This window comes from Leopardus geoffroyi, chromosome C1 (assembly GCF_018350155.1).
Source record: "Leopardus geoffroyi isolate Oge1 chromosome C1, O.geoffroyi_Oge1_pat1.0, whole genome shotgun sequence".
In the NCBI taxonomy this organism is placed as follows: domain Eukaryota; kingdom Metazoa; phylum Chordata; class Mammalia; order Carnivora; family Felidae; genus Leopardus; species Leopardus geoffroyi.
Window position 1 is genome coordinate 71965238 of NC_059328.1, and position 22715 is coordinate 71987952.

The 22715-nt window shown below is 39.3% G+C and overlaps 1 protein-coding gene across 19 annotated transcripts in view; it reads right to left on the bottom strand.

The window, feature by feature from the left end:
• DDAH1 (dimethylarginine dimethylaminohydrolase 1) overlaps positions 1-22715 on the bottom strand; it is a 246140-nt gene that overhangs the window by 18310 nt on the left and 205115 nt on the right. For 18 of the 19 annotated variants that reach the window (XM_045478102.1, XM_045478111.1, XM_045478110.1 and 15 more), the window contains 3 exons: positions 22260-22359; positions 15636-15709; positions 14690-14809 (listed from right to left, as the gene is read on the bottom strand). In XM_045478102.1, coding sequence (XP_045334058.1) covers positions 14690-14809; positions 15636-15709; positions 22260-22359 — 294 coding nt within the window. Of the gene's footprint in view, positions 1-14689; positions 14810-15635; positions 15710-17379; positions 17934-22259; positions 22360-22715 lie in introns of those variants that run through there. The other variant, XM_045478100.1, reaches the window with a different exon arrangement.

Below are 22715 nucleotides of genomic sequence, written 5' to 3' on the forward strand. Positions count from 1 at the left end.
TTCCTACTCTTGTGTGGGGAGTTACCTGGCTTTCTGTGTTTCAAGTTTTATGTTTTGAAATGGGGTGGGGGAGAAACCTTGTTTCCTTCTGGATATGGCCTTTGCTAGTGTCAGACAGTGAATGTTGATAAAATAATCTGAGCAGCTGGGGAAGTGGTGTCATTTTATAGACTACTGAGAATCATAAGTTTGAGAACTAGGCACGAATTTGGAAATTATCAAGCCCATTTCTCTCTTTTTGTAATGTTTACTTATTTTTGAGAAAGAGCGTGCATGCAAGCAGGGGAGGGGCAGAGATGGGGGTACAGAAGATGTGAAGCAGGCTGTGCGCTGACAGCAGTGAGCCCTACGTGTGGCTTGAGCTCCTGAACTGGAACATCATGATGTGAGCCGGAGTCAGACGCTCAACTGACTGAGCCACCCAGGTGCCCGTTACAGAAATTCAGAGAGATGAAAAACTGACTTACCTAAAAGCACACAAAATTAGTGAACTGCAAAGTGAGGACTAGATCTTAGCTCTCCTGCCTCAGTCCAGGCTTTTCAACTGGTCTTAGTTTGGCGGAGAGAATTAAAGTGGGACAAGAAGGAACAACATCAACTCCTCCCCTATCTCCTCCTCCACGTCCACTTTAAGGGGGTCTCTTTTCTCTACAAGATCTAGATAAGAGTGTCTTGCACCTTATTCCTTGATTTGTGTAACATTATAGAGAACCAGTGGTTCTCAACCCTGGTTACACACTAAAATCATCCAGGGAGCTTTTTAAAAAGTACAGATTTCTGGACCCCAACCATAGAGATTTTTTATTTAGTTGGTCTGGAGGGAGACAAAACAACAGTATTTCTATTTAAACACTTCTCCCAGGTATCTCTACTATGTAGACAGGATCGAGAACCAGTATTCTGTGCCCTCTCCATAATCTCTACCAATCTTGGGGGTAAATAAAGAGTGAGAGGGGAAAGGAGGCAGCTTATATTCTCATGTTATCTCTCGTCCTAGCTTCCAGTGAATTAGATCCATTCAGAGGTACAGTTATTTTATAGGTGCTACCCTTCTTTTAAACCATGGCAACATAAACAGGGACCTCAGGCTTCCTTTGATTGCCTCAAAAAATCTTATTCACATAGGGTAATAGATTTTTCTCAAGTTTGGCAGGTTGGAGTACTGCAGTAATAAGAACACTTAGAATAGAGAACTCTGGTGTTCTTCAAAGACTTGCCAACCTTGCCTTGTGCCTCAGGCCACTCCTCACTCCCTTTTTAATTCTCTCTCCCTGTCTCCACGTTCTTAGTGCTTCTAACAAAGGACATTTGTTTTTGCTTTCTCTCTTGCTGTATTGTCTGGCGACCCCAAGCCTTCAAGGATCCCACCTTTCACCCCAAAGGAGTTGTATGTTCCTAAATAAAGACAATTCCCTCCTTCAGAGCAATTCAGGATTTGCTTCCCCCACATCTGTTCTTTGCTATCTTCCTAACTACCCCACTTTTCATTTGCATATCCACACAGCCCAGTGTAGCCCACATAATAAGGGGAAATTAATTCTACCCTTGACTCTAGGCCAGGGACTCCTTTCTTGGTTCAGAACGCGTCGTGTCTCAGTAATATTTTCATGGTGCCTCGAGGCCAACAAAACCTAATCACAACCAAAATAAACACAATACTCCTGTCCAAAGAATACCCTAACACTTTTTGTTTATTAAGTAGTTAGGTCCAAGCAATCTAACAGTAGAATTGTGTGTGATGTCTGACAGGTACATCTGTGCTATTTTTGAAATTTTAAAATAGGCCATGGGGCCCCCCCGTGAGTTTGCTGCAGTGTCTCAGCAGGCCTCCGTGCAATCAGGGAATTGTAGCTCCAGTGTAATTCACCCCTTGGTTATAGTTAGTGGTTCAGGGATGGGCAGACGCCCAATTCAGACTAATAAGAATGGACAAGATCCGAAGGAAGCGTCCTTACTTTTCTAAGAAGATTAACGTCTCTCTTCCTGAATACAGGTGAGCAAGCATGTAGTCAGAAAGCTGCTGGCAGTCACTGTGCTGCCCTGAGTGGGAGCCAGCTTTATGGTGAAGTGCGTCTGTGTAAGGTGAAGAAGAGAGACAAAAGAATCTGGTTCTTTGATGGCATCATTGAGCAGATCAATCAAACCTACTGTAAAGTCTGCATTACTTTAGAGCTACGGGGACCAATAAATCTCCGTTGTTTTGACAGCTTGAATTTTTCTCCTAATGCCTAATGAACACGAACAGCCTTCATCAATTAGGACTAAATTTGGCTATAATAGAAACTACCTGCTCTCCAAAGAGACTTTAAAGAGTTTATTTCTCTCTGATATGAGAGTTTTGAGGTTATAGCGTCATCAGGAGTCCAGGGTCCTTCTAGCTTTTTGCTCGGCCATACCTAGGATCTAGCCCTTGTCCTTGTGGTATAAAATAGCTGCTGGATGCTCCAACCATCACATCCCCTTTTCAAGCAGTAAAATTCAGGAAAGGGAAAAGGGTACAACTCTTCCCTTTCAGTCCAGATCCTGGATTTCACAGCCAGCACTTCTACTTTTATCTCATTGGTAATACTTAGTTTCATTGTTATAACTAGTACAAAGGAAGCTGAGAAATGACTATTCCAAGTGGCAATGTGCTCATTTAAAAGGAAGGATGGAATAAGAAGCTGGAAAAGGCCACTAGCTGAGAGTCATTGATTGATTCAGAAAGTAATATACATAGTTTTACCTTTCCATTGTATATATTTTGATCCCTTGGGCGATTGACATACTACTTGAATTCGATTAAGTCAAAGTATCCAAGTCATCCCAGAAGGACAGACGATTATTGAAAAGCTTCCAGAGAGGCACAGTTACACCACTGGCCGTTTGTGCAGTGTTTTGCAGCAGTGCTTGGCGGATGGTAGATGCTTAATACACATTTGTTAAATGTTGAATGAATGAATAATCTTTTAGCAATGCATTTCAACATTTCAGTAACTATTAAAATACTCCTGAAGTCTCCAGAGGCAATTTCCTATAAGACACACTTACTCAGAGCTCAACCTTTAGTGAAGAGCAATGAAGAGTTGCCCATCAACACTTGTGCCATATCCTGTGCAATCAACACTGGTTACTGAATCTCTGACTTTAATCAGCTTTGGTTGCTCTCCAGAAGCCCTTCTCAAATTCTCCCTAACAAGCTGAAGGATGGGACCAAACTTCTTACCCAAACAGAGATCTGGGTTTCCTTCCTCCTTCCACTATTCCTACTTGAAGAATTTAGTATCATGTTTATTTTCAAGCCAGAGGATGGTAGAGCTCAGAAGAAATGTAAGACTTTTCTATTCAAGTCTGATGGCCTTTATGCCTAATGAGAATTAGAACTTGCTTCAGATACATTGTTTTTAATAGGCAAGTGTTATCAACAGAGAGAAAGGCACCAGATGTAACACATGATATGTATCTTTTACTCTGTAAGCATCCCCCCCCCCACTAAAAAGATACATCATTTTAGAGAAAAGTTAGTTGTTCATAAGCATTTGTATTTCAATCATCTAGTGGAATTCTGCATTGTTTTCTTTCCCACGAGAGCTATTTCTCTGAAGTGCCAGTTATTTCTACTCAATGTGATATTATTCTGAATGATAGCAGGTGGCATTTTCTGTTCACTCTGTGGATTCCAGACAGAGCCAGTGTTTCTCACAGTGTGATCTGTGGATTACCTGCATCCAAATCATGCAGTGGTTCCTGGGCTCCATCCTCCTAGTCTTGCTGAGTCAGAATTTCTCCTGGTGAACCTCAGGAATGTGACGTGCATTCAAATGTGCATTTTGGGTGATCCTTGGGCATACTAAAGTTTAAAACCCAGTAACTTAGACTTCTCAAATTAAATTAACATGATTTTCACACCGAAAAGGTATTATTACTGCTACTGATATTACAACTACATGTGAGCTATCTTGAGCTCTTATCACTTGCCAGAGTGTGGATGGAAAAACAAATGAGTGACTAGAAAATGTGCACGAGATGTAATAGATTCAACACCTTTCATTTAGCTTCCAATTGCCATTTTTTGGTTTTTATTTTATTTATTTATTTATTTTTTTGGTTGAACTCTGTATGATGAGTCACCTCTGGATTTGTGGTCATAGCTTTGAACTTAATTCCACTTCAGAAAGAGATTAAAAGGGAATGGCTGTTGTAACATATTTCCAAAGCTTCCTTTTTTAACATCTGCAGACAGATAGTGTTTGAGTAATAGTGGGCCTCAACTGCAGCATCCAGTGATCATAAATGAAAAGTAAATTTAGAAATATTCTTTTTCTTTCCCAGAGAAAGAGAGAGAGACAGAGAGAGAGAGAGAGAGGGAGAGAGAGAAAGAGAGACAGAGAGAGAGAGTGTATGTGCACACACATGCATGTTGGGGAGAAGCAGAGGGAGAAGGAGAGAGAAAATCCCTTAGCACAGAGCCCAATGTGGGGCTGGACCCCATGACCATGAGATCATTACCTGAACCGTAATCAAGAGCCAGATGCCCAACCAACTAAATCCTCCACGTGCCCCAGATCTAGAAATATTCTTACAGATTGCTGGACTAATATGACATTTTGAAAGATAAAAATAAGGAGAGAGAGTGATTTTTAATAGCACTAGAAACACTAGTGGAATGGTTTTGCAGGAAGGTGGTGGCAAATTTAATTTGTTTCTCTTGCATGTCATTATTTCTTTTTTTAAATTTTTTTTTCAACGTTTATTTATTTTTGGGACAGAGAGAGACAGAGCATGAACGGGGGAGGGGCAGAGAGAGAGGGAGACACAGAATCGGAAACAGGCTCCAGGCTCTGAGCCATCAGCCCAGAGCCTGACGCGGGGCTCGAACTCCCGGACTGCGAGATCGTGACCTGGCTGAAGTCGGACGCTTACCCGACTGCGCCACCCAGGCGCCCCTGCATGTCATTATTTCAAAGGATGGCCTAATTCTGGTATTGTATGAGGTGGTATGGATGGTTTCCTTAGAGGCTGGAGAATAATTCATGGTTAACATGTCACTTCTAATTTAGGGTCTATATTTTACCATATGCTTTATTAACCTTCAGCCAAGCAATAGGATACTCATTAACACCTAAGGCATGTAATACATGTGACTTCCACAGAGAAACAGTAACCTAAAACTCAACCATCCTCCCTACTAGCTCAACTGATACATTTCCTAATCCCTTCAACATTAAGGGTACTGGTGTTGGCATGGCCCAGAGTATCACATAGGCCGTGCTGTGATGCATCATTTCAGCCTGTGACACAGAAATCATCCTGTTTTTTTTTTTTTTTTTTTTTTTTTTTTTTTTTCCCAAAGGAGTGGGCCAGTCTCTTGCCAACTCACTTCAGCCAAAAAAACAACAGGACACTGCTGGAGATGGAGGGCATGTAAATATTGAAGTGATTTTTTTGGTGTGCCTTGAGAGTGAGTAGATAAAGATAAAAAAATAAATAAATGGAAAAGAGTAAAGGACAGAGACTCCAAATTTGGATGAGCCACAGACTGCTGCCAATGGAAAGTGAAATGGGAGCCAACCCCGTTAGTGTCTTACGAGCTTAGACATCGGATGTCTACCCGAGCCACTGTCAGTTGAATATGTCTGAGTATAGCTCAATTCCCAAAATGTGAATCTAGGTCAGTGAAATCCAGCAACATACTTCTGCCCACTGATCTTCTATAGTTTGCTCCTGCGTGGAAGGGGAGGACTGAGTTCATGGTCCTCATGATAGGTCCTCCCAGATAGGGAGAACTGGAACTCTTTTCCCAAAATTCCACCAAAGTCACCCATCTGGTAGTCATTTCTGAAGTCATTTTGTTCATCATTGTCCCCTAGGACCTAGTACAATGCCTGGTACAGAGTAGGAGTTCTATAAATATCTGTCAAAGTGCTGATCGGCTCCTTTTTTCTCCCATGCTCCTCACATCCCTCAGTCACAGTGTTCTATTACTTTTCTAAATGGAACTCAGCTTCCGTACAGCCCTTTCTATTTTCACGGCTATTTCCCTCGTCCAGACCTCCTCTTCTTTATTTCTGGACTGTGTGATGGCACCGGACTAATTTTATTCCTCCTAATCTTTATCCCTGTTAAACATCACAGGCATACTGCCAGATAGATTTTTCTGAAACACCACCTTCAGCTTTTACACCTCTGCGAAAAACTCTGAGTGCCTCCCCACAGCCTGCAGGTAAGAAATCCCTCACTCTTTGACTTCTGGACCAGCCCCAACTTATGTCTGGAAACTTAACTTTCTTTCCCTGCACCCAGCCCTTGCTCCAGCCATTGTCTATGGATCATAAAATAGACATTTCCCTAGGTGTCCTGTTCGTAATAACCACTCCTTCTCTATGGCAGGCTTGCTGTTCATTCTGGTCTACTCAGACTTTGACTCCTACCTCCTGTGATCACTCCCCCCTTAGTACTCCCATCCTCTCTATGAGGACCCTGTACTTATTACTCATTTATCTTATGTTACACTGTGACAGCATTTATATCTTCATGTCCTGTCCTATATCTTCAATCAGGCTGGAGGGACCTTGAGGGCAGAGACTGTTTCTCACTCATCTCAGTGTCCCCTGTGTGTGGGGAAGTATCTTTCATATAGTTGCTGCTCAATAAAGAGTTGCTGGAAGCTCATCCAGCAATAGGAAGCTCAAGCTTCAAGCTCAGCTGTGACTCTTCCTCTGCCCCGGTTTTATTTTTTCAATTGTCTTTTTTTTTTTTAAACAATTTTTTTTAACGTTTATTCATTTTTGAGACAGAGAGAGACAGAGCATGAACAGGGGAGGGTCAGAGAGAGGGAGACACAGAATCTGAAACAGGCTTCAGGCTCTGAGCTGTCAGCACAGAGCCCGACGCGGGGCTCGATCTCACGGACCGCGAGATCACGACCTGAGCCCAAGTCAGCCGCTTAACTGACTGAGCCACCCAGGCGCCCCTTCAATTGTCTTTAAAGAAGAAGGGGACAGTAACAAGGGCTTTTGGGAGCTTCACCTTTTTTTCCTATTAGATTTTTATGTATAAATTACAAAATGATGTTTGTTAGATATCCAATTTGATAGTTGGATGTCATTGATGCCTCCTCAAAGAAAGATGGAATTAGGTTGGAGTCTTCTATGGTTTTCTATCCTCAAACAGGCATGAAGATATTCAGCTAAGCACAAGTCTTCAATCACCCACCGCCATCGAAAGAACAATGTCACAGTGATCAAAGAGTCTACAGTCAACCCACTTTGGAACTATCCCTGTTCTGGTGCTACTTTTTGCCAGGTGTTTGCACATCCACATGTTCAAGACACAGTCCTTTACCCTGAAATTTCCAATGGAAAAGAATGAAGCTCTCATTCTCTAGTGAGGCTGATTCAACTTTGTTTAGAATGCGATTGAGTACAGGAGACAGGGGTCACCCATGGGGAGAGTTGGTGGCAGAGCCAGAATGACAACCCATGGATTACCCAAGATAACAAAGTTATCTGCTTAGTTCTGATAGCCATTTTGGACCTTTAGACAACTATGCTTCTTTACTAGAATCAACACATGATTATTTATTTATTTTAATGCTTTTTTTTTTTTTTTTTTGAGAGAGAGAGTATCAGTGGGGTGGGGCAGAGAGACAGGAGGACAGAGCATCCAAAGCAGGCTCCAGGCTGATAGCAGAGAGCCCAATGTGGGGCTAGAATTCATGAACCCAGAGATCATACCCTGAGCTGAAGTTGGATGCTCAACTGACTAAGCCACCCAGGTGTCCCAACATACTATTATTTTCAAAGGTACATTCTTTAATATCAGTAATGGTGTGTGAAGTTTAACCTTTTTGCCTCTTTGGCACAAAACTTCACACCTTGAGATCAGGTCTTGTTAGGTGTGTGTGTGTGTGTGTGTGTGTGTGTGTGTGTGTGTGTGTGTTGGGGGAGAGGGTATGGAAACGTGAGTCAAATGCAAATACCCTGCCCTCAGAAAATGATAACAGCGATTTTTTTGGTCACTTGGAATATTTTAATAAGGAATTTTAGCATGCCAAATGGATTAAATATTGGCATTCAAGCTATTGCCCAGTTAGGTGTTATATTTTAAGTTATGCAATGTTGAACTCCAGGCAGCAAAAAGGTAAGGAGTTTCTAGCTTTTGATGGCTTTAATCATGACACTTTCTCTACTTTTATTGCTATGCAGAATGCATACTTTTGCACCTACAATGCATAGTGGCTGGATTCTTCAGGTGTGTGTTATTCAGGATTCTAAGCTAGGTGCTTTTGGAAGTTGCAGAAATCCATGAGGGCAGTGCTCCTAGATCAGTGCTCAACTTCATCTGTGCTCCTAGATCATCTGTGGAGCTTTTCAAAAATGCAGATGCTGGGGCTTGCACCCAGACCCAGAATGTTAGGGTTCTCTGGGATAGGTCCAGGGCAGTGTGTTTTCAGAAAGTTCCGCAGGTGGTTTTAAACCACACTTCTCATTAGAAAACACTCATTTAAAGTTACTTAGGCCTTTTCTTTTGTAAGCAAGAGTCTTGGATTCAAAGGCCCATTCAGAGGACATTTGTTCAGTCACACAACAGATGCCTGATTTCCCCCTATAACATCCCATAAAGTCTATTGAGTATTTTTTGATGTCCCATCATATAATGGACAGAATAAATGGTCCTTTAAATGTAATTTCTTCCTCTGAAATTTTCCTGAAACCTCAAGAGAATAAAACCCTATTATTATTCCCTTTCTCCTACTTGGCTAATTTTGCCTTCTTCCTGCCTTGGAACTAGTGCTGAAATTCAGCATGGCTGTTTTGGTCTCACAGCTTCAGATTATTTATGGCCCTATCATGCCAAAGTATTTTATTTTGGCCACCCCAGCCTTGTTGGCATACAGCTCTGGGAATATCGTCAGATAAGGCAACCGCTGCCAGGAAAAAAGCATAAACAGTTGTTACAAACTCAGAGGCGATTTGGTTTTCTGTTAATTTCTTAATTCAGGCATGGTAGATTTTTTTTTAAGTCATTGTTTTGTGGGTCTCATGAATACAACTAGAACAGACAACCAAATAAGAAGACTAAATTAAACCTACAATGGGACTGTCAGCATATATTTCACAGAAGAGACCCAAAGTGGGAAATCTTGTGGCTACACACCATAATTCCCTGTGACAACAACAACTAGAAATGCAAAGTCTTTATTTTTCCATTTCAATCACCCTGTTGATACTAGTTAGGTCTCATTCTGTCTTTTGGTTTTTGCTACTTGTTGTTCCAGTTATCATCAAAGGAAATTCCAGGCAATAAAAAAACATACAAAATCCAAACACATTAAGGGTTTTTCCATTTCTTTCTTTATGTGACCATCTATAAAATAACATGGACATTTTTGGACAAAAAAATCAATGCTGACGCTGAGTCAAAACGAGAGGAAATACTGTCTGAGTGACCTCTGTTATATAGTTAGTCATTCAAAAGAAAAAACATGCTTCGTGCTATGGAATTTAAATTCTCTGCGAAGCAGCCCATGTCCTCATTCAAGAAATCTTACAAATGCAGTTAGTTATTTCAGGAAGTAGATAAGAAACCAAAAGACATTTCCATCAAGATACGTTATGAGCATCTTAATTTAAAATTACAAGTCTACTGGATTTCCACTTACTATATTTCAGCTCCATTTACATGACAAGGACCAAAAAAAGGAGTGGTGAACTCATAATTCTTTTCTTACCACATCCTTTTAGTACTTCTATCAAAAGCATTTAAAAATAATAATTTGTTGTGATACAAAAGAATGGAATTTTAATTTTAAAAAAGGCCAATAAACAAAATTGTAGATGCCAAAAGGAGCAAATAACTGGTTTCCCTGAGGGGTTAGGAAGGTGACAGCACTCCGCTTGCTGCCTGGCCAGCAGATGGCACAGCCCCCCCAGCTTGTCAGTTCCACGGGGCTTCCCGGTTTGAGCTTCCTCATCTCCCTAGTTTTGGGAAAATTTCAGCTAAATGTCACCCTCCCTCTTACTCTGCCTCCCTCCCTTTGTCTTTCCTTCCTTTCTCCACTTCTCCCCCACCCCCCTTTAATTGACTGGAGGACTGAATGCCACCAAGGAGATTGAGTTAAAAATCAATATAGTGAGTCCCTCCAGAGGGCAGGAATTACAGTCTGTCCTCCTATGACAGAGACCATGTAATTAATCCAGGTTCCTGGAAAGCAAGTCGATTTTGGAATGGATCTAGAAAAAAAAAATGGATGAGATGTGGCACAAATCTACTTGTTGTCATGTCTTTGCCTCCCCAACTTTATTGAGGTATAACTGACAAAACTTGTATATATTTAAGGTGTATAAGGGCTGGGGGGAGGGAAAATGGGAAGATGTTGCTCAAGGGGTATGAAGTTTGTCTTTTTTTTCTTCATTAATAAAATAAAAAACAAGCTTGTCTGCAGGAAAGACAGGAATCATGTAGCAGGTAAAGTAAGGGTTTAAGGGTTAGACCCAGATTTTGGAAAATTACTTTATGTAACTTAATTTCAGCCCACTTCCAATAATACATTATATACATAATTCTGTAACTTTAAAAATTATAAATACAAAATAGCCCACTGGACCACAACTCCCTTACCTCTTAAAGTTTTGTCTTTTGTTTAACTTTAAATGAATGATATAATAGAATACATTTTTTGGTGATTGAATTCTCTTGCAGTTAGAAGGGCAGGATGAAGGTATAATTGCCCAAAGGCATGAGCAGAATTATGGAAAGTATGGGGAAAAAACTATAAAATGGACAGGTTGCTCTAAAGATGAATTTTGCTTAGATAATAGTATTTCAAGGGTAAAACTTGATGTTAAATGTCTTAGGTATTTGTTCAAATCAACCTAACCTCCAGCACCTTGGCCATATCAACAGGAAAATGCAGTAATAATATATCCTTTTTTCCTTCCTTTCATTAAATATACTCTGTGTTAAATGTGTATTAAATGTGCCCTGTATTAAATGTGTTCTGGCTTTTTAGCAGAGAGTTGCTCAAGTCTTCCTAGACTGATGATTTCATTTAAATATACAATGCACACACTGTTAAATCTACTACAACCTAGACAGATATGATGACTATCTCCATAAGATCCCACTTCATTAACCAAAATTGACTGCAACCCATTACAAAGTGTTTCAAATGCAATAAGTCTAACCAGAAACCCTTGGGCTCTCAGCTTTGCATGAATATGTAAGAAATAGTTTTCTGGCTCTGAAGGAGGCAAGTATTCCACAAGCAGTGACAGATGTGGGAAGTATTCAAGCTCTCAGTTGTGTGGCACAGGAAGGCATGATTCACCTGTTGAAGTGCTATGCCCTTCAACGAGATGCCCAAATGGCCACAGGCTTCTCTACAGAGACATCAAGATTTGCAAGGGAAAAACAGACATCTGGGACCAAACTCACATCTTTCCTGATGGGTCAGATCCTGGACACTGCAGCAAAAAAAATGGGAAGAGGTAGTGGGTAGTTAGAGAGAGGAAAGGAGAAAGAGGAAGCCTAGCCAGAATAATTTTATGGCAAAATAATTGGGAAAAGTTTTCCAATTGAAAAAGAACAGGTATAGAGTGAGGTGGGCAACTGGGGGGAAGAAAATTAAGGCCCAGGAAATCTGATTCCAAAACCCCGAGATCATATTCAAAATGTTTTATTTCATCAGATCTCAGTATTTTCACCTGTCAAATGGAAAAAAATATGTGTTCACTATGTCCAAATGATCTATTTGTTTCTATCCATTTGTCTTTCTGCCTATCTATATCAGTATTGGTATCTCCAAATTAGTAGTAGGACTTGTCACACTATCAATTTTATTGACTTTTCTAATACAGAAGCCAAAACTGTTCTCAAATAAATAAACAGTTCAGTTCACTAAATCTGAATTTCACCAACCCACCTAGTTCTGACCTGAGAACATGCCTGCATGGAGATCTCACTATTCTTACTTTGTCCATCTGCTTTCACTACAAATAAGAGAATCTTTTTGATGCTAGAAACATGGCAGGTAGGCATTAGCCAACTCTACAGGCCTGTGGCTTAGGAAGCACATTTGCTGATGGAAAACATGATCTCCAAAGAGTGAATGCCTTTCTAGTGAGGATTATTTATAGCTTCTGACACAGAAGGTTTCAAGTATAGAGTGAGCATCATTATTAACACTAACTCAAATAGACTCTACAGGAAGGAGGACTGTAAAGTCCACATAGGAGGCCCTTAAAAGATGTGACCTTAGAGGACTTGACTTGACAATGGGAAGGGAAAGATGAAGGGAGAAAAAAAAGGTGGTGAGTTACTAAGGCATACAATGGGACTTGGGGCTTGGCTCTCTTTTCCCAGGTTATCAGTGGTCCTCTTTTCGGATTGCAAGGTCTTTCCCCTTCATCTTTTTTTTTTTTTTTTTTTTTTCAAAAGGAATGCTGGTTCAACATCTCTAAAGCAATACAAACTCTTCTCTTCAGAAGCCCATGTGCAAAAGCCATGTTTCATGGAGAAAAACTCATCTTCTTCCTCACTTTTAAGTCCCTACTTCTTCAGACTTCATCTGCTCCATCCAGTTGTATCTCCCGGAGCTCACAGGAAAACTCTTCATTGGTTAGACTAGTTTGTATGTGTCTGGCTCAGTCTTTACTTATACTGTGTCCCCACCTGAAACACTGTCTCACTGAATCCCGCCCTGCCAAATCCTTTAAGACCCACATCTAGGCCCATTTTTGTCTGTGAAGTTTTCTCCCAATATCTAGGCTTCAAGGAGCTCCATCCTGTCTTGTGAAAGCAGTCAGGACTACTTCATAGAATGTTTTGTTAGTTAACCATAATTGTATTATTTCTTAATTTGTTAGATGTTTGCTTCTCCAGACTATTTGAGTAAGTGACCTATCTGAATTAGGGACCAAGCTACTTGAGTTAGGGATCTAGTCTACCCAGAATGGCAGATGGGGCTACTTTTTGTAATTTGTCTACCCAGAAGAGGTTCCTTCTGCTAATTAACACAAGAGCACAGTATAAGCCAGTTTCAGCCCTCTCCCTCCCTTATACTCAATTTCAGACATGTGCTGACCAACCCAGCTGCCATGGATAAACACCACAGTTAGACCCTGAGGAGAAAAATAATCTTCCTAGATCCTTTGAGTGATACCATCCATCAAATACTTTCTTTCAAGGCACCACCTTCTTTATGTGTAAAGTTGACATAGCCATCCAGATGAAGCAGAACAAAAGAGGGAGCATAGAAAAAGCCACCAAATTCAAGTTCTGAGGCAGGTTGTTTAGCAACAATTGTTAAAGTCCTAGAAATACAATCAAAGATATGGTATGAGAAAAGGAAGATGGAAAGGCCAGCAGAGCTGGCTGAAGAAGCTGCAGAAAATGCAGGGGGAAAATTCAGTAAATGGCAGGTAATGATTTCTTCTGAGACAAACTGCGCCAAGTCTAGCACTCAGGTAGACAAGTAAAGACCTAAAAGGGCACAAAAATTAATTGTGCACCTTGGGGCACAGACTTCCTCTCTTTGCCTGAGAAGAACTTCTCTCTTTAGTCCTTCAGTAAATCATGAGGAGGGGGTGGTAATGCCAGCCCACCATTTAGTGCTAGCCTCGGGGCCTGGGGTGAGTCATTTGATCTAGTTTTCATCTGCAAAATGGAGATACTATTGCCTCTCTCACTTATTTATTCATCCATTAACCTGACTTTTATTAAGGGCCCATCATGGACCAAGCACGAAGGAGAACAATAGTGAGCAAAACAGACATAGTCTTTGCCCTGAAAGAGCGTCCAGATGATCTCACGGGGCTGTTAGTTACAGAGAAGGAACGGGTCTTCGGACTATAAAGCACTGTAGCAGTGGAAGGTTTTCTTCATTATCAATGACTTCCACTATTGACCTAGCTGTGTGATTTGGGCAAATCACAATTTTTCTGTGCTTTCCTATTCTCACCTGTGAAATGAGACAAATTCCTGTCCTAAAATTTAAGTGTTCTAAATGCAAACAAAGAAGTTATAGTTTTTATGTACTTCTCAATCGTGCCTTTCTAAAAGATCATTATCAACTATTTCAGACATACAAAAGGGTAAGAATAATAGAACAACCCCTTGTGTACCAACTATCTTACTTAGGAAAAGTGCTACTGGCTGCATGCTTTCCTTTTTCCAGGAGGAAATAACTGTGATGAGTTTGGTATTTTTTTTTTATTTTAATTGTTTTTAATGTTTACTTATTTTTGAGAAAGGAAGAGAGACAAAGCATGAGTGGGGAAAGAGCAGAGAGAGAGAGGGAGACACAGAATCCAAAGCAGGCTCCAGCCTTTGCACTGACAGCAGAGAGCCTGACACAGGGCTCGAACTCACAGACGGTGAGATCATGACCTGAGCCGAAGTCGGATGCTTAAACGACTGAGCCACCCAGACGCCCTGAGTTTGGTATTTCTTATTCTGTCTGAATCACGGCCTTCCTAGGAAACCTGGTGGATGAGTAAGAATGCTTCACCAGTGATGAGTTCTTCCAACACTTAGGTGTTGCTGGTTCTCAATGAATCTGAGGTCACGATAGTATATCTGAGAAAGTTCCAGTACCAGCCTATTCTCTTCCCCCCAATCCTGCTTGCTGCCCGCCCAGTAGACAGAATTAGAAAAAACATGTGGTAGGCATTGCCTGTTGCATTAAGAAGCATAGTTTTGTTTCTACCTTTAGGGCCTTCTGTGCAGATTCACTGGATCCAATTGCGATTAGGTTAGGCCCAGCCATGCTGCAGAAACTCTTCAAATGCAAAGCATCAGCCACCGGGACTGTGGAGACTGCATAGTCCTATGCGTATAATAGAAACAAGCAGTTTGGCATTGCAGAATAATTCTAAAACCGATTTAAACCTGCCCCAAATATGCCTATTTCTAAAGAGGGTGCCAGGGGCCCTGAATATCTGGAAGAAGAACTGGGACCTGTAGGTTTTGGTATTGCCAATTAAATAAAGACTACTTTTAAGAAGAAAGTGCAGAGACTTCTCTCAGATGTGTGACTGTGTCAACACCTAGCTTTGCTGCTTGATCTACGGAGTGGGCTACTCTGGAAGGATATGTCTGAAAATCCTGTGCAAACTAGAACCTCACACCCTCAAGATGGAAAGAGCTTCTTGGGGGTTATATCCCTTCCTAAGCCGTCTGGTGAGTCAATCTATTAATAATCAATAGAGTAAAGGGACCATGAGAGGATGTATGTGCAATATCTAGCACAGCTTCCAGCACATAATAGGTACCCGAGTACAAGTGATCCTTGATTCCAATCCGAAAAATCTACACTTCATGTTAGAGTTAGCTGGGTCCCCAGAATTTTTTTTGAAGTCATTTATTGTGCCAGGAAATCTGCCAGGTGGTTGCATGATTATACACTGAGAGAAAACAGAAGACGTCCATGATAACTTTGTCTTTTGTGGCTATGGTAGCCCAATGCAGCTTATTTATTGAGAAATTTGAATCTGATAACTCTTAAAACTTCTAGCAAATGTACAAATATTAGGCATTATTTCGCAAAGCTGGTGACATATAGATACCATTATTCATGACATACTGATTCAATGTGTCTGTGAATATTTATTAAATAATTACTGTATGCTGGGCATAAATTATCCTTTACCTACCTTAAAAGTATCAGCCAAGATTTCAGCACCTCGTTGATTTGTCCTTTTGGAAAGGCCCACAAAAAATTCTCTGCCTATAATAAATGTCATGGAACATAGTGAGTATGTGGCACCAGTGACAGCACACTATTTCTTTATCTGTAAATAATGACCTTAAAGCACCACACAGTTCTTTCCTATCACAGAAGGCAGCTCTGCTTGTACTCTGACCCCTGCTCTCTTTACACTAAACTGATTTCAAACCACAGTAAAACCTTGGATTGCAAGAAGCTTGTTCTGCCAAGTGTTCTGTAAGATGAGCAAACATTTCTAATAAATTTTAATTTGATAAACTAGTGATGTCTTGCAATATGAGCAGTACAAGACGCCGAATGTCATGATCGCAACTGAGCCAATGGTTCTCGAAATTCCCTTTGATATACAAGTGCTTTGGATTATAAGCATGTTTCCAGAACGAATTATGCTTGCAAACCCATATTGTCCTTAGAAAAACCTTTTTCAAATTCACAGATGTGGAAAGTAGAACAGTGGCTGCCAGAAGTTGAGGGGAGGAGGAACTAGGAAGTCAGTGTTTAACGGCTATGAAGTTCCAGTCTGGGAAGGTGAAAAAGTGCTGGAGATGGATGGTGGTGATGGTTGCAACACAGTGTGGATGTACTTAATGTCTCTGAGCTGTCCACTTAAAAATAGCTAAATGGCAAATTTTATATTATGTATATTTTACCACAACAAAAGAATAAAATTTTCACTTAGGAAATAATAGAATTAAACACATTAATGTGTAATAAAAAATTAAGTAATAGCAATGGCATGTGAGGAATGCTTCCTTCCCCTCCCCCCACCCCCAATTAATAATTCTAGGCATTTGTGATGAAGTCGGATTCCCTGTCTTATAATGATGATGTAAAGGCTGAAGAAACTATCTGGGTAGAGCAAGTTTAGGGCTGACTGGTCTTCAGGTCTGACTTCTAAGAGAGGTCCTTAAAACTTTTATCTTTCGTTTCAAATCAAAATGCCTATCTACAAAGTACTACAGTTTAGGAGAATGGAACGTTCTACTTATTTGGCTTTTCTGAAATTCCATAAATATTCTTCTCAGAAGGCAAAACCCTAAATAAAAATGGTCTCCAACTTAGAGGCAAGCAAACAATTATAGTAGATTGCATTAGGCAATATATAATTGTGGGGGTTTTTAATCTCCCTGAATACTTTGAAAAAGAATTATACATAATATGTGAAAAAATATTCAAATTGAAATCAGTATATAGTTTGATCCAGAACATTAGGGTAAAGTGTAAGAAGAGAAACCATGTAAAAAGAATTGCTTGATAGACTTTATAATGTTACAACTTTAATCCTCATGATGTCCTTATAAAATAGGTAAATGACATAGGTCAAATGATGTTATGACAAGTTAATGGCTTATTCTGTTGGAAGATGGGAAGATTCCTTGGTGGTATACTGACATGTATTTTTTGGTTTGTTTGTTCGTTTTTGTAATGGTATGTTTATGTTGTCCCTTGAGAAAACTCACTACATACAAATCAAAACTTAACTAAGGGAAAGGGTCTTTTATTTGACAAAAGTATTACTCACTTTACTAAAAAAGTCAGCTGAAACTTAAAAAGCAAATTTCTTTAATTCTTTTAAGACAAAAATAGATTTATAAATTAGATTTATACACAATTTTTAGGAAAAACATCTAACGGATTAAGCAAATTTAAACAAATTTATAATGGGGCTTGCATACTATTTCTATTTTAAAAGACTAAGGTAGCAAAGTACAAAGAAAAGCAAACTTGTCTCTTTAAAAAGTAAGTTGGACTTCTGTTTCTAGCAGTATGGTAGACTATATCCCCTAAATGGCCTTTCTGATGTAAGTAATAACTTCTAGAACTGCAAGATTAAAAAAAAAATTTGTTGTTGTCGTTACGTTTCTTATGTCATCTTTTTTTCTGTATCAACTCACTGTCTCACCTTATTCTTTTACAGAAGAAGCCAGGTCATTTGTCCTATTGATGATCCTACAGCCTGGATTCGGCTGGTTGCTTCCTTGTGTATCATCTAACATGAAACTGTTCCTTTATCCTTTGTATTTTCAGTAAACTGATAGTTTCATGTAGATGCTTAATTAGATCCTTGTTCAAAAGATTTTTTTGGATAGGACTACTTCTGAGGTGGGGCTGCACTATTGCAGCACATCATGAGGCACATGACTGACTGCCACGTTTTCAGTGATACTAGAATAATCTGTGTGTTCCAGTGGTATTTTGGAAAGGCCAACAAAAAATTCTCTGCTTAATAAATGTCAGCCTGATTCCTACATTATAAAGTTCTCATAACTTTATAACTTTATAAAGTTCTCAAGCTTTCATATAAAGGTTTTAACATCGTGTGACCATCATTACACAGATCCATTAGTTTATTAGGAATCTACATTTACGGGCTAGAATTCTAAAAAGAAAAACTTTCTTAGCCAAGTATTTGGTTTACTTGAAATAGAATGCATAAAGGAAACACAGCTAAATGCCTGAATCTTTCCTTCCCTTATGAACTATCAGGGTAATGAGTTGGGTGTCCCTGCAACTTGCAATAATGATCGATATGTTTTTTAAAGGACACAAATGAGTCAAAGAATAAATCGTAATGGAAATCAGAAAACATTTAAAACTTAATGATAGCAAATATATATAAAAACATGAAGGATTCCACTAAAGCAGTACTTGAAAGTTACTTGAAAGTTACAACAGCTTTAACTACTTGCATTAAAGATGAGAAAAGTTTCAAAATTAAAGAGACAAAGTTCTAGCTTGAAATATAAGAAAGAAAGAACAGAATAAAAACAAAGAAATTTGAAGGAAGGAATTAAAGATAGAAACAGGAAGAGAAAAAGAAATATACAAGAAAGAGGATTCAACAAAACCCCAAATTGGTTCTTTGAAAAGATTAATGAAATCAACAGATCTCAGACACAAAAGAAAACAGAGAAGGCACAAATAAACATTATGAATGAAAAAGGGACATAGCTATAGTGCTATGAAGCTTAAAATAGATAGTAAGAAGATATGAATAAGCTTATACCCAACATTTTGAAAAGTTAGATAAAAACAAAGTATTAGAAAACAGAACTCTCGAAAACTGACTCAGAAAACCCTCAACAGTCATGCAATCATTTGAGGAACTAAATCAGTTTAAAATCTCCCGACAGAGAAAACTACGACCTGTTTCTAGGTAAGTTCTACCAAAGTTCAAGGAATGAACAATTCAAATAGTACTGAATCTAGGGAATGGAAACATAGGAAATATTCCCGAAACATGTTGTGAGGTTAAGATAACTCTTTTACCAAAGCCAGACAAAGATAGCAAGCAAGAAAAATTACAGGTCACAGAAACAAAAGTCTAGAAAAAAAAAATTAACAAACTAAATCCAACATTGTAGTAAAAAGAGAATATATCACAATGGAGTTTGACTTCACCCCAGGGATGCAAGACTGACCAATATCAGAAAATTAATTAGTGCAATTAATCACATCAGTAGATGCAAGAAAAAAAATCACACACATTTCACTGGAGTAAAAAGTTTATCACCTGAAACTCCACTTCTAGTTGTTTACTTGAGAGAAACTCTTATACACATTCCCAGGAGACACACACAAGAATGTACATAGCAGCACTGAAGACAACAGACAAAAACTGGAAAACACTCAAATATACATCAGCAGTAAAATGAATAAATTCATCGTGGTGTAGTTTTTCCATGGCATACCATATAGCGGTGAAGACACTAGCTACACACACCAAGTTGAATCAAAAACACACAAATTACAGAATAGTTCCTATAGTAGGACTCTAATCATACAAACCTGTAAGACAAGCAAAACAAAGAGAAAAAAAAAAAAAAAAAAGAGAGGAGGAGTGGGGCTCCTATGGTCCTGGCAATTTCTTAAGCCAGGTGGCAGGCACCGGGTGCTTATTTTATCATTAGTCTTTAAGTTGTACATAAACATTTATAACTCTTCTTTAGTTGCTCCATATTCCATAAAAATAGAAAAATAAAAGTAGAGGTAAGTTGATGATTATTTAAGAGAAATAGGATTGAAATAATTTCTTCCAGTAGCTGCTCGCCTGACTGACAAGATTCTCAGCAGAACTGGAGTGGGAAAACTGCTTTCCTTCTGTCCATTTCTTGATCAGTTGTGGTTTTTGTTGTTGTTGTTGTTTTTTAGTTCCTTGTTTTTTTTCTTTAATTTTTATTTGAAAGAGAGAGAGAGAGAGAGCGTGCGCAGGGAAGAGGGGCAGAGAGACACAGAGAGAGAGAGAGAGAGAGAGAGAAAGAGAGAGAGAGAAAGAGAGAGAGAGGGAGAGAGAGGGGGCGGGGGGAATGCCAAGCAGGCTCCACACCAGCATGGAGACTGACACAGGGCTCCATCCTGGAACCCTGGGATCATGACCTGAGCTGAAATCAAGTGTCACCCAGGCACCCTTCAATCAATTGTTAATGAAACTCTGAGTTACAGAAGGAAGAGGACCCAGAAAATGTGGAAAGTGCTACCTGACTCTGCTGAATCCAAAAACTGAAGGGCACCTGGGTGGCTCAGTCAGCTAAGTGTCCGACTCTTGGTTTCAGCTCAAGTCATGATCTCATGGTTTGTGAGGTCGGGCTCTGTGCTGGCAGCACAGGGCCTGCTTGGGATTCTCTCACTCTCTGTCCCTCTCTCTGCCCTTCTCTTGCTCATGCTGTCTCTCAAAATAAATAAAGAAACTTAAAAAAATGTTTAAAATGCCAAATTTCATGTTATATATATTTTACCACAATTTAAAAAAAGGAAAAACGAATTGAGAGGTAGGAAATAGAAGGCAGGACCAGACATCAGGTGTAAATGAGGTGCCAAGCAGATAAAGATCTAATATCCCAACAGGATCTCAGTTTTGAATAAAATAACTTTCAAGATATTAACTTAAGGATTGAATGTTACCAAAAAAGTGCTTACAGATAGTGATAGAGGCAAGCCTCGATGCTTAGGTGCTTAATTAGAAGTTGGGGCAAAAACGTTAAGGTTGAAATGCTGTGGAAAGACCTCTGACCAGAGGAAGAGGTTCTTGGCATAAACTGTGCCATTACACTGAGAAAATTTCAGGGGATCTGTTCAGTTCAGCTGGTGAGATAACTAGGTGGCTGTGAGCACAGCTTGTTTTAAAGCATACTTCAAATATTATCAGTACCTGCTTACACATTATTTATTATATGGCTGTGTTCTGGTAACGAAGAGTTTTATTGTAAGAAGTGTGATTTACACATCTAGCTGCTCACAAAAGCCTATTTTCTAAGAGAAACAGGCTGTTGTTCTGTGCTGCCAAAAAGAATGAAAGTGCCGTCAATGGGAGGCACAAAGAATATTCTCAGGGGAACTTACTAGGCAGATTCGAAAGAATGCCTGAGTCTGCTCGGGCATGGCCAGAGCTGAGAATGTGGCGTAGGCCTCCTTGACCCCCTTTTCTGTATTCTTATGGCTCAATGGGTGTACATACAATGCCCCAGAGGCAGTGGTAGCACAGGTTGTGCAGTGCACAACTCCAGGGGGTACTATGCATAAGCTTGTGATAAGAAAGGTGCCCCCTGGAGCTCAGCAACACAGTGGCTCCACCTAAAGGTATGTGACACTGAGCAAAGAACTCCTCAAATGTCACAGGATAAATACCTCTTCTCCAAGAAAATTCATTGTATCAAAATGTAATACAAAATATTATCTTTGTATTAAAATGAAGATGGCTATATTTTGCCTATATACAAGGGGTTCAATATAAAATTCATATCAGCTAAAACCTTAGACTTCTGAGAAACTTCATGCTTTCAGTGGGGCACCTGGGCTACATTCCCAAGGAACCAGTCCTTGCTGGTAGGGATCCATCCGTGAAACAGGTATTTATTCTCTGACATTCAAGTGAAAGTAAACTCTCACTATAAGTTACAAATTGTCAGTTTAAGTAGAATCAATCTGGGGATCCAAATTTTAGCACATGACTTTTGCAAAACAATAATACGATCATAAAAGAGTTAGAAAGATTAAATGCTACAATTACTGTTTTTTTTAGCAGCCATATTATACCCACTATAAAAACTGATTCTAGTTAGATCAATAATAGTATTAGCTGTTTATACTTGGCTGAGTTCTGCTATTATTCATCTGGCACTGAAGCCAAATCAATTTACACTGAAAATTACTTAAATTCATCTTGCTGTCCAGGAAGAAAATTATGTGTAAATGACGCATCTTGAATTAAGAATCTTTTAAATACAAACCAGATATTATATCACAATGCAAAACAATGCACCCTGTAGAATGTAGTAGATGCAACCTATGAAGTGATAGGTACACCCTGATAACATTTTTGTAAAAAATATGCAAATACTACATGCATATAAAGGTCCTAAAAGGACATACACCCAAATGTTGGATGAAAGGTCATTTTTTTTTTTTCTCTTTTGTGCTTTCCTGTATTTTCCAGCTTCTCTGCATTTGGCATTTTTACTTTGGTAATTAAAAAAAACCTATAGTTAAACAAGTGAATACAAGCCAGGTATCAGAAATAGTTTTGGATAGGAGAAAGTAAGGACTAGAATACCTGTAAATAAGACATCTCCACCATCTAAGGTTGCGTTTTCATCTTTCATCTCTACTAGATTGAGCTGAAGTTTTTCTAACGCTTCTTTCATCATGTCAACCTGTTGAAAATAAAGTGATTCAGATTAATATTCTACCATTTTCTGACAAGAAAACAAATCACCTAAAACTTATGAATGCTGAATCATGCTCCCGTGTGCACGCACTCACACACATAAACCCTTGCGAATATATGAATATAGGTAGTATAGTTTGGACCAGCCATGACCAAAGAGAAGAAATTATCTATTGTAAGAGAAATTATCGTAAGAGAAGAAATTATCTATTAGAAATTGTCCAATTTGTCTCTGTCTAGTCTATGCTCACGTCAGTATTATAGCCCCTTTTTCTTTTGGAGGCCGACTAGTTAGGACATATGAGTCAAAAAAGGTAGAAGGCAACACCCAATCCTCAAATT